Source organism: Propithecus coquereli, unplaced genomic scaffold, assembly GCF_000956105.1.
Source record: "Propithecus coquereli isolate 6110/MARCELLA unplaced genomic scaffold, Pcoq_1.0 Scaffold241, whole genome shotgun sequence".
In the NCBI taxonomy this organism is placed as follows: Eukaryota; Metazoa; Chordata; class Mammalia; order Primates; family Indriidae; genus Propithecus; species Propithecus coquereli.
Genome location: NW_012147964.1, coordinates 1,305,099 through 1,317,035, shown reverse-complemented (window position 1 = coordinate 1,317,035; position 11,937 = coordinate 1,305,099). Strand labels below are relative to the sequence as shown.

Genomic DNA, 11,937 nt, shown 5'->3' with positions numbered 1-11,937 from the left:
CACGTTCGAAAAGATGCGGTTATCGATAGCATACGTATCATTACTTTTAGGTTGGCGTGCCAACAGTGACATCAGCCCATTTTGTTGGTTCAACGTTGCTGTTAGTAGTGAATCGGAAAGTCTATATTTATAATTATAAAGATTCTTCCTGGAAGGTGCCTATTGGTATGTATATTTTGTGTTTTGTTTGAATTTGGCCAACATCAGAGGAGAGGTTATTAATTGGGGGAGTATGAATGATACTTCTACCTGGATGTCAACCCCAGGATGTCACCTCATCCTTTAAAATCCAAAAGAAAATTGGCCTGAGGCCCCATCCCAAAGAGTGGGAACCTCATGCAGTGTCGCTGGCGGGGACTGTGGTCACAGCCACAGAAACCTGCTTGCGCCCAGTGAAATTAACGAGAGGCAGCGACGGGACTTGGTGATCGTTTGCATGTTGGGGGAGCCTTGGGGAGAGCCAGGAATGACCGCTAGACATCTGGTGACCAAGCCGGGTGACGGGGACGTCCAATCCCACACGCTTCCCATTGGGGCCAGGGGACACTGGAGCAGGTGGACTTCATGAAGAGGGAGAAAGAGGAGAACCGAGGCCAGAGGCAGGGGGTGGGGTTCAGAGTGAAGACGGGGCAGATGTTAGCTCCAGAAAAGAAGAGGCTCTTCTCTTTCCTGAGAAAGGGACGAAGGGAGAGAGAACAGGTACTCATTACGGTGAGGAAGCCACCAGTGCAGGGCTCCCCATGAAACACTCCCCACCGCCTCCCCAGCCCCTGGCACCCACCATCCTACTTCCTGTCTCTGTGGCTCTGACGACTCTAGGGACCCCCTATGGGAGGAACCATTCAGTCTTTCGTAACTGGCTTCTTTCACTGGGTATGGTGTCCTCAAGGTTCACCCACGGTGTAGCACGTGTCAGAATTCCCTTTGTAAGGCTGAACCACACGCCACCGTGTGCGTGGGCCACGCTGTGTTCTTTTCATCTGTGGATGAACACTTGGGTTGCTTCCACCTCTGCTACCGTGAACCGTGCTGCTGTGAACACAGGTGCACAAGTATCTCCTGAGTCGCTGCTCTCGATTCTTTTGGATATATCCGCAGAATCAGAATCGCGGCATCGGATAGTCATTCTATTTCCAGTATTTTAAGGAACCATCATAGCGTTTTCCATGGCAGCTGCGCCATCTTTCATCCCCCCCAACGGCGCACAAGGGCTCCGATTTCTCCACATCCTCACCAACACTTGTGGTTTTCTTTTCTTCGGTAGTGGCCATCCTAGTGGGTGTGAGGGGCCACCTCCCGGTGGTTTGGACTGGCATGTCCCCAGTGATTAGTGATGCTGAGCATCTTTTCGTGTGCTTTTTGGCCATTTGTATATCTTCTTTGGGGTCGAAGCTTTTGCTTTTGGAATAGAATCAAGGTGTGAATCACCAGAGGCCACGTGGCACTGTCTGGAGACATTTTTGGTGGTGAGGACAGGAAGAGGGTGCTGGCATCAATTCAGTGAGTAGAGCAAAGTGTGCTGTAGAGCACAGCGGAGGAAAGTTCCCACAACTGAGAAAGATCTACTCCCAATTGTCAATAGTGTTGAGGTTGGCCGGGCATCGTGGCTCACGCCTGTAATCCCAGCACTCTGGGAGGCCGAGGCGGGAGGATCCCTTGAGGTCAGGAGTTCAAGACCAGCCTGAGCAAGAGCAAGACCCTGTCTCTTAAAAAAAAAAAAATAGCATTGAGGTTGAGAAAATCCCACTCTAAACTTTTCTCTCTGCACTTCAGGGAGCGCATATATATTTTAAAATTCTCTTTTCCAATTCCAGGTATACAACACCCTGTTTCTCACATTTCTGGTGATCATTGTTGTTTCCTTGAAAATGTCTTTTGTGTGGTAAGTTGACTTTTTACTCTTTCACTTTTTTTTTGGTTTTTTACTCTGAACGCAGACATTATGAGTAGAAGTAAGGATAGTAGAACCCCTGCGATTGGGATCATGATGGACGCGGGCAGTGTTATTTCTCCGGGGCTCAGAAGAAGGCCTGGGGGATGGAAGGGGTTTCAGAGGTATTTTCAGATCAACCGGAAGACACACCATGAATGTTCCCATCTGTCCGTGACCCTCGAACAACGCAGGGCTTAGGGGCACCAACCCCTGTACAGTAAAAAAGTCTGCATATAACTTTTGACTCCCCCAAAACTTAACTGCTTATAGCCTACTACAGCCTGGAAGCCTTACCAAGAGGACGCAGGTAGTTTAAACCCATGTTGCTCGAGGTCAATTGTATTGTCTTTTTTTGTTTAACTTGTTATTTCGAAATAATTATAGATTCTGCAGGAAGTTGCGAAAATACTAGAGTCCCATGTGCCCTCCACTGAGGTCCCCCCAGGAGCGGTATCTTCCATAACTGTAGTACAACAGCAAAACCAGGGAGCTGACATACATAGAATGTGCGTTTCCAGTTCCTCGTCATTTTATGCCGTAACCACAATTGCCATCAAGATACCGAACTATTCCATCTGCACGGAGCTGTTCCTCATGCTGTTCCTTCACAGCCACACCCAACTTCCCTGCCGCGACCCTGTCCCTAATCAGTCACTCTGTTCTCCATCTCTAGAATTTTTCTTTTCGTTTCTTTTTTTAGAGGCAGAGTCTTATTTTGTCGCCCACGCGTGAGGTCAGTGGCATGATCATAGCTCACCGCAACCTCAAAATCCTGGGCTCACGTGATCCTCCGGCCTCAGCCTGGAGTAGCTGGGACTACTGGTGCCACCACACCTGGCTCATTTGTCTATTGTTTGTAGAGATGGAGTCTCGCTATGCTGCTGAGGCTGGTCTCCAACTGTTGAGCTCAAGTGATCCTCCCAAAGGATGGGATTACAGGTGTGAGCCACCGCGCCTGGCTCCGCCTTTATAATTTTATATTTTCAAGAATGCTATATAGGCTGGGTGAGGCTGGGAGTTTGAGGCAAGCCTGGGCAACATAGCGAGACTCTGTGTCAGAAAGAAAGAAGAGGAGAGGAGAGGAGGAAGGAAGGAAAGAAAGGAAGAAAAGGAAGGAAGGAAAGAAAGGAAGAAAGAAAAGGAAGGAAAGAAAGGAAAAGAAAGAAAGAGAGAGAGAAAAGGAAGGAAGGAAAGAGAAAAGAAAAAAGAAAAAAAGGAAAGGAAAGAAAAGAAAGAAAATTAGCCAGGCATAGTAGTGCACACCTATGGTCCCAGCTACTCAGTAGGCTGAGAAAGGAGGATCGCTTGAGCCCAGGAGTTCGAGACCAGCCTGAGCAAGAGCGAGACCCTGTCTCTAAGAAAAAGAAAGAAAATACATATATATTGCCGAGTAATATTTTATGGTATGGATATAACATATTCTATGGTATGGATATACTACTGTTTGGTTATTTCCAGATTTGATTTGAGCTATAAGAAACAAAGCTCCTATACAAGTTTTTGTGTGGATGTATGTTTTCATTTCTCCGAGATAAATGCCCAGGAGTGTAATTACTGGCATCTTTCTCCTTTTAAAAAAATTATTTTGTGTGTGCGTGTGTTCCAGGATATGAGTAATACGATTTTCGCATATTTGCGTGGAGAGCCGGTACCTCAGGCCCATATATATAAGTCAAACACTGGGGGACGCAGATTTAAGGAGTATACCTATGTAGGACAGGTATGTGAAATTCGGTAAGAAAGTAAAAATAAAAATATATGTGTCATGTGATTGTAATAATTAGCTGTCCGTGGGTGGACAGAGGTTTTATCCGTTTAAGGTTTAGTTCAGGTAAAATCCTGACACCGTGTAAGGAATGCTTATTAAAAGCTGGTGCCCACTAAAGGGGGCACGTTAACTTATGACACATAGCCACACACACGCCTAAGTATTAGTACCCACAGGTGCCATCAGCATGGCCATTACACAGAGGAGAGAGCTGGAGCGGGTCACTTGTGTCCCCTAAAAATGGATGTCCACCCAGAACCTCAGAACGTAACTGTCTTAGTCCGCTTGTGCTGCTATAACAAAATACCTGAGACTGGGCAATTTATTAAGAACGGAAATTTGGCCAGGCGTGGTGGCTCACGCCCGTGATCCCAGCACTTTGGGAGGCCAAGGCGGGAGGATCGCTTGAGCCCAGGAGTTCGACACCAGCCTGAACAACATAGTGAGACCCTGTCTCTTAAAAAAAAAAAAAATACAAAAATTAGCCAGGCATGGTGGTGCACGCCTGTGGTCCCAGCTACTCAGGAGGCTGAGAAAGGAGGATCGCTTGAGCCCAGGAGTTTGAGGCTGCAGTGAGCTATGATTGTGCCACTGCACTCCAGCCTGGGTGACAGAGCAAGAGCCCATCTCTTTAAAAAAAAAAAAAAAAAAAAAAGGAAAGGCAGGTCAAGGTCAACTCAGGGAATACTTGGGCTCAGGGGTCCCAAAGCCAGGACGAGAGCAGCAACCACTGTTGTTGCTGACAATTATGTTTATTGTTGTCCTGGATTCCTATGTCTCAGTCACAGACTTCATCCGAGAAGAATTTTCCAGAAAACTGGCCCTTCCATCTTGTTAGCCAAAGCTGTATCACAGATCACCCGATCCCAGGCAGTGGCAAGGGGGCTGAGATCACCGAGTCTGATTCATTCCCTGAGATCAAGACCCTCCTGGGGATTCTGCCAACTGGGAAGGAGCTGGGGTGGCTGGCAGGGAGGTGACGGGCAGGCTACCGCGATGTCTAGACACCTGTGTTGGCTGGATATGACAGAAAAGCCCCCAGATGACAGGGGCTTAAATAAGATCTCTCTCTCTCTCTCCCTGTCTCTCTCTCTTTCCTTCTCTTTCTCACATATGTCATGTAAGAGAGCTGCTGTGGCAGTCTGTCTCACTGTCCCTAGGTGAGAAAAATCTCTTCTTTTCTAGAGCTAACATCTGCCCCGTCTTCACTGTTAACCCCACCCCTTGCCTCTGGCCTCGGTGCTCCTCTTTCTCCCTCTTCATGAAGTCCACCTTCTCGAGTGTCCCCTGGCCCCAATGGGAAGCGTGTGGGACTGGATGTCCCTGTCACCCGGCTTGGTCACCAGATGTCTAGCGGTCATTCCTGGCTCTCCCCAAGGCTCCCCCAACACGCAAACGATCACCAAGTCCCGTCGCTGCCTCTCGTTAATTTCACTGGGCGCAAGCAGGTTTCTGTGGCTGTGACCACAGTCCCCGCCGGCGAGACTGCACGAGGTTCCCACTCTTTGGGATGGGGCCTCGGGCCAATTTTCTTTTGGATTTTAAAGGACGAGGTGACATCCTGGGGTTGACGTCCAGGTAGGAGTTTATACTTCCAAAAGGTCGTGGTCACCAGCATCCACCAGCCCAACCCCCGGACACTCGGCCACCTACCCAGCAAGCGGGAATGAAAAATCCAGGCAGCAGTGAAAGATCCAGGCAGGCTTCTAGTAGCCTGGGTCATGGCACTTCCTCCAAACACCCAAAATAAATTCAGTCATTCAAATTTCTACCCTAACTGCTATATTTCCACAGAGGGGATTTTATTTAAAAAAAAAAAAAAAGGACTTTCCTTTATTTTAGCTTATCAGATAATCCGGAGTTAAATTTACAGTTAAGCACACATTTATAAGATTGGTTCATAGGCAGAATTTTCTATTTGTTTCATAGGCAGAATTATTCGGGTCTTTGGGTGGAATCTTCCATCTTTATAGCCTGACCCAGATCGGGCTGCTTATCATCGACAGACAGAAGGTAAGTGACTTTGCAATGGGATGAACTCCTTACATGACCTTTGCCCAAAAATAGGATTTTTTTTTAATTAAAAAAAAATTTTTTTTTTGAGGCAGAGTCTCACTTTGTTGCCCAGGCTGGTCTTGATCTCCTGGCCTCAAGGGATCCTCCTGCCTTGGCCTCCCAAAGTGTTGGGATTACAGCCACGTCACCCAGTCTCAAGGCTAGGTTTTTGTTAAAACTCACTCACTTAGCTTTTCATATCTAAAATCCATCTAGCTTTTCATTCACCTATCCATCTATGTATCCATCCACCTAACTACTCATTCATCAGCTCACCCATTTGTCCCTCCATCCACCCACCCATCCCATTCATCTGTCCATCAGTCATGCATTGAGCATCATTTATGTGGTGTCTACTAGTTGCTCAGCCCTGTGGATAAAATACAAATCTGGTGCATATATCACTGACGGCATACAAGATCAGTTTAAATCCCTCATGTCAAACATTTTTTAACAAATCTTTTAATGAGTATCCAAAAAATTAGTCCATAGAACCTGTGATTTCACAGATATCATTTAGGATAAGACGTAAGTTGAGAAGACGATTCAATCCATGTAAACTGAAGTTGAAGGAAAAAAATCTTAAGTCCAAAAAAGATTAGGTATAGTCAGTACCCAGGTAGTGCAAGAATTGTGAAACGGGGTGCCCAGCTCTGAAGTCCTGGGGAGACCCCCTATCAGGAAGTGCCCGTTCTGTTAAGAGAGACTTACACGACAAAACGGCAATTGCCGTACGATGGTCCCCGCGGCAGGCGCAAGTATAAAGGACGTTGCCAGGGGGCCGTGCTGGCCGCTGCGGGTGCTGCGCAGCGTCCCTGGCCTCCACCCACTCCATGCCAGGGGCACCCCCTCCTTGTGACAGCCACAAACGTCTCCAGACACCGCCTGGTCTCCCCTGGGAGGCAGGATGGCCCCACATTGAGAACCCTGGACCGAGTAACCAGGTTTGGAGAAAGTGCGAACGGTGAACCGCGTTGGTCCGCAGCGTGCTGTTGCCACGGAGGCACCGACTGGCGGGTTAGGCTGTCCTTTCCTTCCAGGGCACGTTCAAGTACTCACAACACCCCCTCAACCGGAGCCTAGGGCTGGCCTTTGACTACCACGAGACACTTGACGTCCTCGTCATCCCAGGCCACAGAGGCCTTCTGATCCTTTGGTCTGAGAAGAGCCTGTTGTATTCCCACAACTCAGGTGAGCGAAGAGGCCCAGGGCGGGGTGGCCTCCACCAGATGGGGAGGGGACAGCCTGGACACCCTTGACTATACCTTTAGTTTTTCTCTCTCGTGACTTGAGTGGGCCCCTCACTTTGCTGACCTCATCACATCTTCCCCACTTCCTGTGTTGCAGGATGTTTAGGGCCACGCAGACAGACAGGTCCTGAAATCCACCAGACTCCCAGGGCAGAGGGTCCAGATCTTTGGTCCAGGAACCTGAAGCCCCGTGGGATGGGTCAGGGCCCCCCACGTGAATGCCGAGCATCTAGGACGGAGGCTCTCAGCGTCCCAAATGAGTAAACCTCCCCTGGGGAAGAAAAATCAGGACATGGCCCCTCAGCTGGCTTTGGCAGGGTATCTGCCACTGTGATACCCTCACCTTGACGGAGGGTGTAAAGAGTGGAACAAAAAGCAGCTCTCTGGGCCGGGCGCGGCGGCTCACGCCTGGAATCCCAGCACTCTGGGAGGCCGAGGCGGGAGGATCACTTGAGCTCAGGAGTTGGAGATCAGCCTGAGCAAGAGCGAGACCCCATCGCTACTAAAAACAGGAAAATTAGCTGGGCGTGGTGGTGGCACTTGCCTATAGTCCCAGCTACTCGGGAGGCTGAGGCAGGAGGATCACTTGAGCCCAGGAGTTGGAGGTTGCAGTGAGCTACGATGATGCCATGGCACTCTACTCAGAGCAACAGAGCGAGACTCTGTCTCAAAAAATAAAATAAAATATAATTTTAAAAAGCAGCTCTCTAGGCAGGAGCATGGTGTCAGGGAGCCCTGGGCACAGGTGTGGCCAGAACAGCACCTGCCATCCCAGCCCACTCAGCCCCCAGTGCTAGGCGCCCTGAGCCAGCCGGGCCACCCAGCCATTTCCTAAGGGGCAGAACAGTCTGGGGACATGGTTGTTGCCCCTTACTGGAAGAAAAGGGCTCAGGGTTGGCCCACCCATTTTAGGGGTCCATTACAAAAAGAAAGCTTTGTTTCATTTCTTATATTTGTTACCCATATTAAAAGGCATCCTGGCCAGGCACAGGGGCTCATGCCTGTAGTCCCAGCACTCTGGGAGGCTGAGGTAGGAGGATCGCTTGAGGCCAGAAATTTGAGGCAGGAATGAGCTATGATGACACCACCGCACTCCAGCCTGGGCGACAGAGCGAGACCCTGTCTCAATAAATGAATAACTGAATAAATGAATGAATAAAGGCATTCAGTCACGGTCAAGCCCATGGTCAAGTCGACAAAAACAGCATCTCTCTCATACACTCAATGGCCATTTCCCAGAGCTATCTTCCCAAGGAAAGTAACAGGACTCGCATATTTCTTAAACCTGAGCATATTCTCGTCGCGTTTTACGAAATTGCATCTCTGCCCTGTATTTTCCTTGATTTTTTTTTTAACCTTTTAAGAGGGAACCGCTCAAGAGTTGCAAGAAAAACAAGGAACCAGTGGCAGGCGGGGTGGGCCGGGGTCTCGGCGGTTGGGACCCGCTGTCGTGAGATGTGGCCGTCACACGTCTGCCCTGTTGTCTCCTAGGTCAGCTCATCGACTCCATCCCAGTGAAGAGAGGAGAGCAGATCTTGTACCGTTCCCTCTTGCAAGCCAACGTCACCATCCACACCGTCGCTTTCAGTGCGTGCACAACCCGCCCCCGTAGCTTTCTAGAAATAGCCACACCTGGCTAATTAACCGCTGACCTACCAGATCCAACCCAGCCAAAATGCAAAAACAAAACCTGATTGTTACGTGTTTAAGAAGGGCCCAGGGCATAAAGCTCGTGCCTTTTAATGATGACATGGGTTATCCGTCTCCCTCCCTCCCTCCCTTCCTTCCTTACTTCCTCTCTTCCTCCCTCCCTCTGAGCAGTCATGAACTAGTTCTTGTTTGATTACAGAGGTAATCGAGTTACAATGAGTTTGAGAGGGTGTGGGCCCTGATCCAATACAACTAATGTCCTTATGAAAAAGGGAAATTTGATCGTGAACAACCCATGCTCATTGTCTTTCCTCGCTTACTAGAGGTTTCCAAATTGCTCTTTCAGGTGGCAGTGTCTTCCTCTGCCAAGCCCAGGTTAACCAGATCAGTCGCTTTCTTCCTTTGTGTTTTGTGACACCTTTATTGAGAAGTCAGATCTCTTTATACGTTCCAGATACAAGTCTCTTATCGGAAACATGATTTGCAAATATTTCCTCCCATCCTGTGGGTTTTCTGTCTCTCCTTACTTTTTTTTTTTAAACCGGTGAGTACACACCACTTCCCATCCTAGAATCTCTAACGGGTTCTTAATTTTCTAAAGAATAAAGTCCACACTGCAGAGGATGGCATTGAGGTCCCATCCTACAGGCCACCACTGTCATTTGGGACCCTTCTCTCCACCTAACCCAGTGGTCCTCAACCTGGGGACCCTCGGCGGTGTCTGAAGACATTTTTGGTTGTCACACTGCATGACTGGGGGACACTACTGGTATCAGACAGGTAGGGACAAGAGACAATGCTTGACATCTTACAACGTGAAGGACAGTCCCCGCCACAAAGAACCATCCAGCCCCAAGTGTCAATAGTGCCAAGATTGAGAAACCTTAAGTCAACATAGTTCTGCCCTGGGTCTGCAAACACACCTCTACTTTTCTACATCAGGTACGAGGTCCAGCTTAAGCCTCATTTTTCTGAAAACTTGTTGACTGTCTTTTTTAAAAGAATAAAAATATACATTGGCCGTTGCCACTCCCTTTCCTAAAATTTTGGTGGTGACCTGTATCTGTTGGAACTTTGTATCTGCAAAATGACGGAAACAATCTCAGTGTCTTCCAGTGGAGGACTCAGTAGTCAAATCACAGTTCACCTGAGGACCAGAACACCAATAAGCCAATCACAGTCACAGAATGAAAGGAAAGAAAAAAAAATTAAGTTATAAAGCACCTCGAAGAGTTTCCATAATATGATCTCACAAATATACAACTGCCAGAAATGACGCTTGTTAATATGTTAACAGTGAATATCTATGTCAGAGGTCAGCAAACCATGGCCCATGGGTCAAATCTGGCCCACCACTTGTTGTTATTTGAATAAAGTTTTATTGGAACACAGCCACATCCATTTGTTTAAACACTGTCTGCAGCTGCTTCCGCAGAGTTGAGTAGTTGAAACAGACATCACAAATTGGAAACTATGTACCGTCTAGTCCTTTATAAAACACATTTGCTGGCCCAATGTAGGGTCATTTTATTTAAAAACTTTAACTCTTTATACTTTTTCATATCATTTGACTTCCACATGAACTCCATGAGTATAACCAGAAAATAGCAGTATCGCTGTTTTGATTCAGGGGGAAAAATCAAGTGCACGAGAAATTGAGGACTAACTGAGGCAGAAAATAAACAGTGATATTTCTAAAGACCACAGGTATAAAATAAATCTTTTCAATACTATTAAAAACTTTAAACACATTCAATCTGGCAGAATTTATGTGCGCAAAAGACAATTCATGAATAGGGCAGCACTCAAAACTGAAAGAGGTTCAGAGAACTCCAGTCTGCAGTGCGGACAGTGAGCGTTCATTGGCTGAACATGGATGTAAGATACAGAAAGAGCTTAACTGGTCACATCTAGGAATTGACAGTATTTGGACACGGTCTGATCAGTCGGCTGCCTGTGATTGGCTGAGACTTGACTTCTATCACAAAAAATATACTTCTTAGTTAGGTTTTTGTTTGTTTCTATACTAAGTCAGGTTGTATAATAGTCTTTCACATAGGGACCCAACAGACACGGCCTTGGGCCGGTGGTTTCCTTCTTATTTAACATAACAAGACTTGGTATAAAAATATGAAGAATGATTTTTTTTTATTTGTCCATGGAAACGACCATCGGTTTGAGTTTTGTCTTGTTTTGTTTTTCCCAGATGAAAACGAACTGGCGGTTTTAACCAAGGAGGATCATTTGTATTACGGCAGTCTGAGGCTCCTGTCAAGCTCTATAATCAAAGTAGGTAAAAATCAAAGTGGGGTTATTTACCCGGTCGGTAAGGAATAATGGTCTCGTTCTCGAACTTCTGACGCTTTTTTTTCTGAAGGCTAGAAATCACGCTAGCTCGTAAAATAACAAAAACGACGTAGCTAAAACTTACAGAGCACTTAAAATACGGTAGATGCTCGTCTAAGTGCCTTCTATGTGTAATGTCATTTAACTTTGACCGTCGTCTTAGGAAGTAGATTGTTATATTAAGAGTCCCCATTTGACAGATGGGAGAACTGAGGCACAGAGACCTAAGTAAGTCATTTGTTTGGGGTCGTAAAGATATCGAGGGGTGACACTGGGGTTATCTCACGTTATCTTGGACACCACGCCCATCTAATTACATCTCCACCCTCACAATAACCCCGTGGAGGAGATAATAGCCACCTTTTACAAGTGAGAAAACCGAGGCTCCAGTTTCTTTCCCACTCAAGGCGACGTCACTCCTGAGCGGCTGACCCCGAACAGTCCCTCAGGTGTAGGGACTCCTACTTAGTGTTTTTCTTGCTAGATCTACAACTCCTAGAATTCCCAAAAGTTGCCTCACAGTGGACTAGGATAGATTATCTGGGTATGAGGCACAAACACAAGAATCACGTCCTTGGAAACCATCTATTTTCCAATTTGTGATGTCTGTTTCAACTACTCAATTCTGCAGAAGCAGCCACAGAGTAATTTATGAGTTATTTATGTTTAAATAAATGGATATGGCTGTGTTCCAATAAAACTTTATTTAAATATTATAAAAACAGGCGATGGGCCCGATTTGGCCCACAGGCCGTGGTTTGCTGGCCTCTGACATAGGTATTCACTGTTAACATATTAATGACCATCTCTTTGAATCCTTCACCCTGACATTCTGATGGCCAGTGTGTTTTCTGGAGAGAGGTTCCATAGCTCTTGTCTAACCCTCCATGACTTGTGAATAAGTAAAAAATTATTTCTTGGTGAAGAGGGGGCAA

At 47.0% G+C, this 11,937-nt stretch overlaps 1 protein-coding gene across 1 annotated transcript in view; it reads left to right on the top strand.

Moving 5' to 3' along the window:
* Positions 1–11,937, top strand: part of CATSPERD (catsper channel auxiliary subunit delta) — a 58,058-nt gene that overhangs the window by 6,901 nt on the left and 39,220 nt on the right. Inside the window, exons 5-11 of the mRNA XM_012646126.1 lie at positions 51–165; positions 1,815–1,882; positions 3,540–3,653; positions 5,631–5,714; positions 6,797–6,947; positions 8,498–8,593; positions 10,863–10,945. Coding sequence (XP_012501580.1) covers positions 51–165; positions 1,815–1,882; positions 3,540–3,653; positions 5,631–5,714; positions 6,797–6,947; positions 8,498–8,593; positions 10,863–10,945 — 711 coding nt within the window. The remainder of the gene's footprint in view (positions 1–50; positions 166–1,814; positions 1,883–3,539; positions 3,654–5,630; positions 5,715–6,796; positions 6,948–8,497; positions 8,594–10,862; positions 10,946–11,937) is intronic.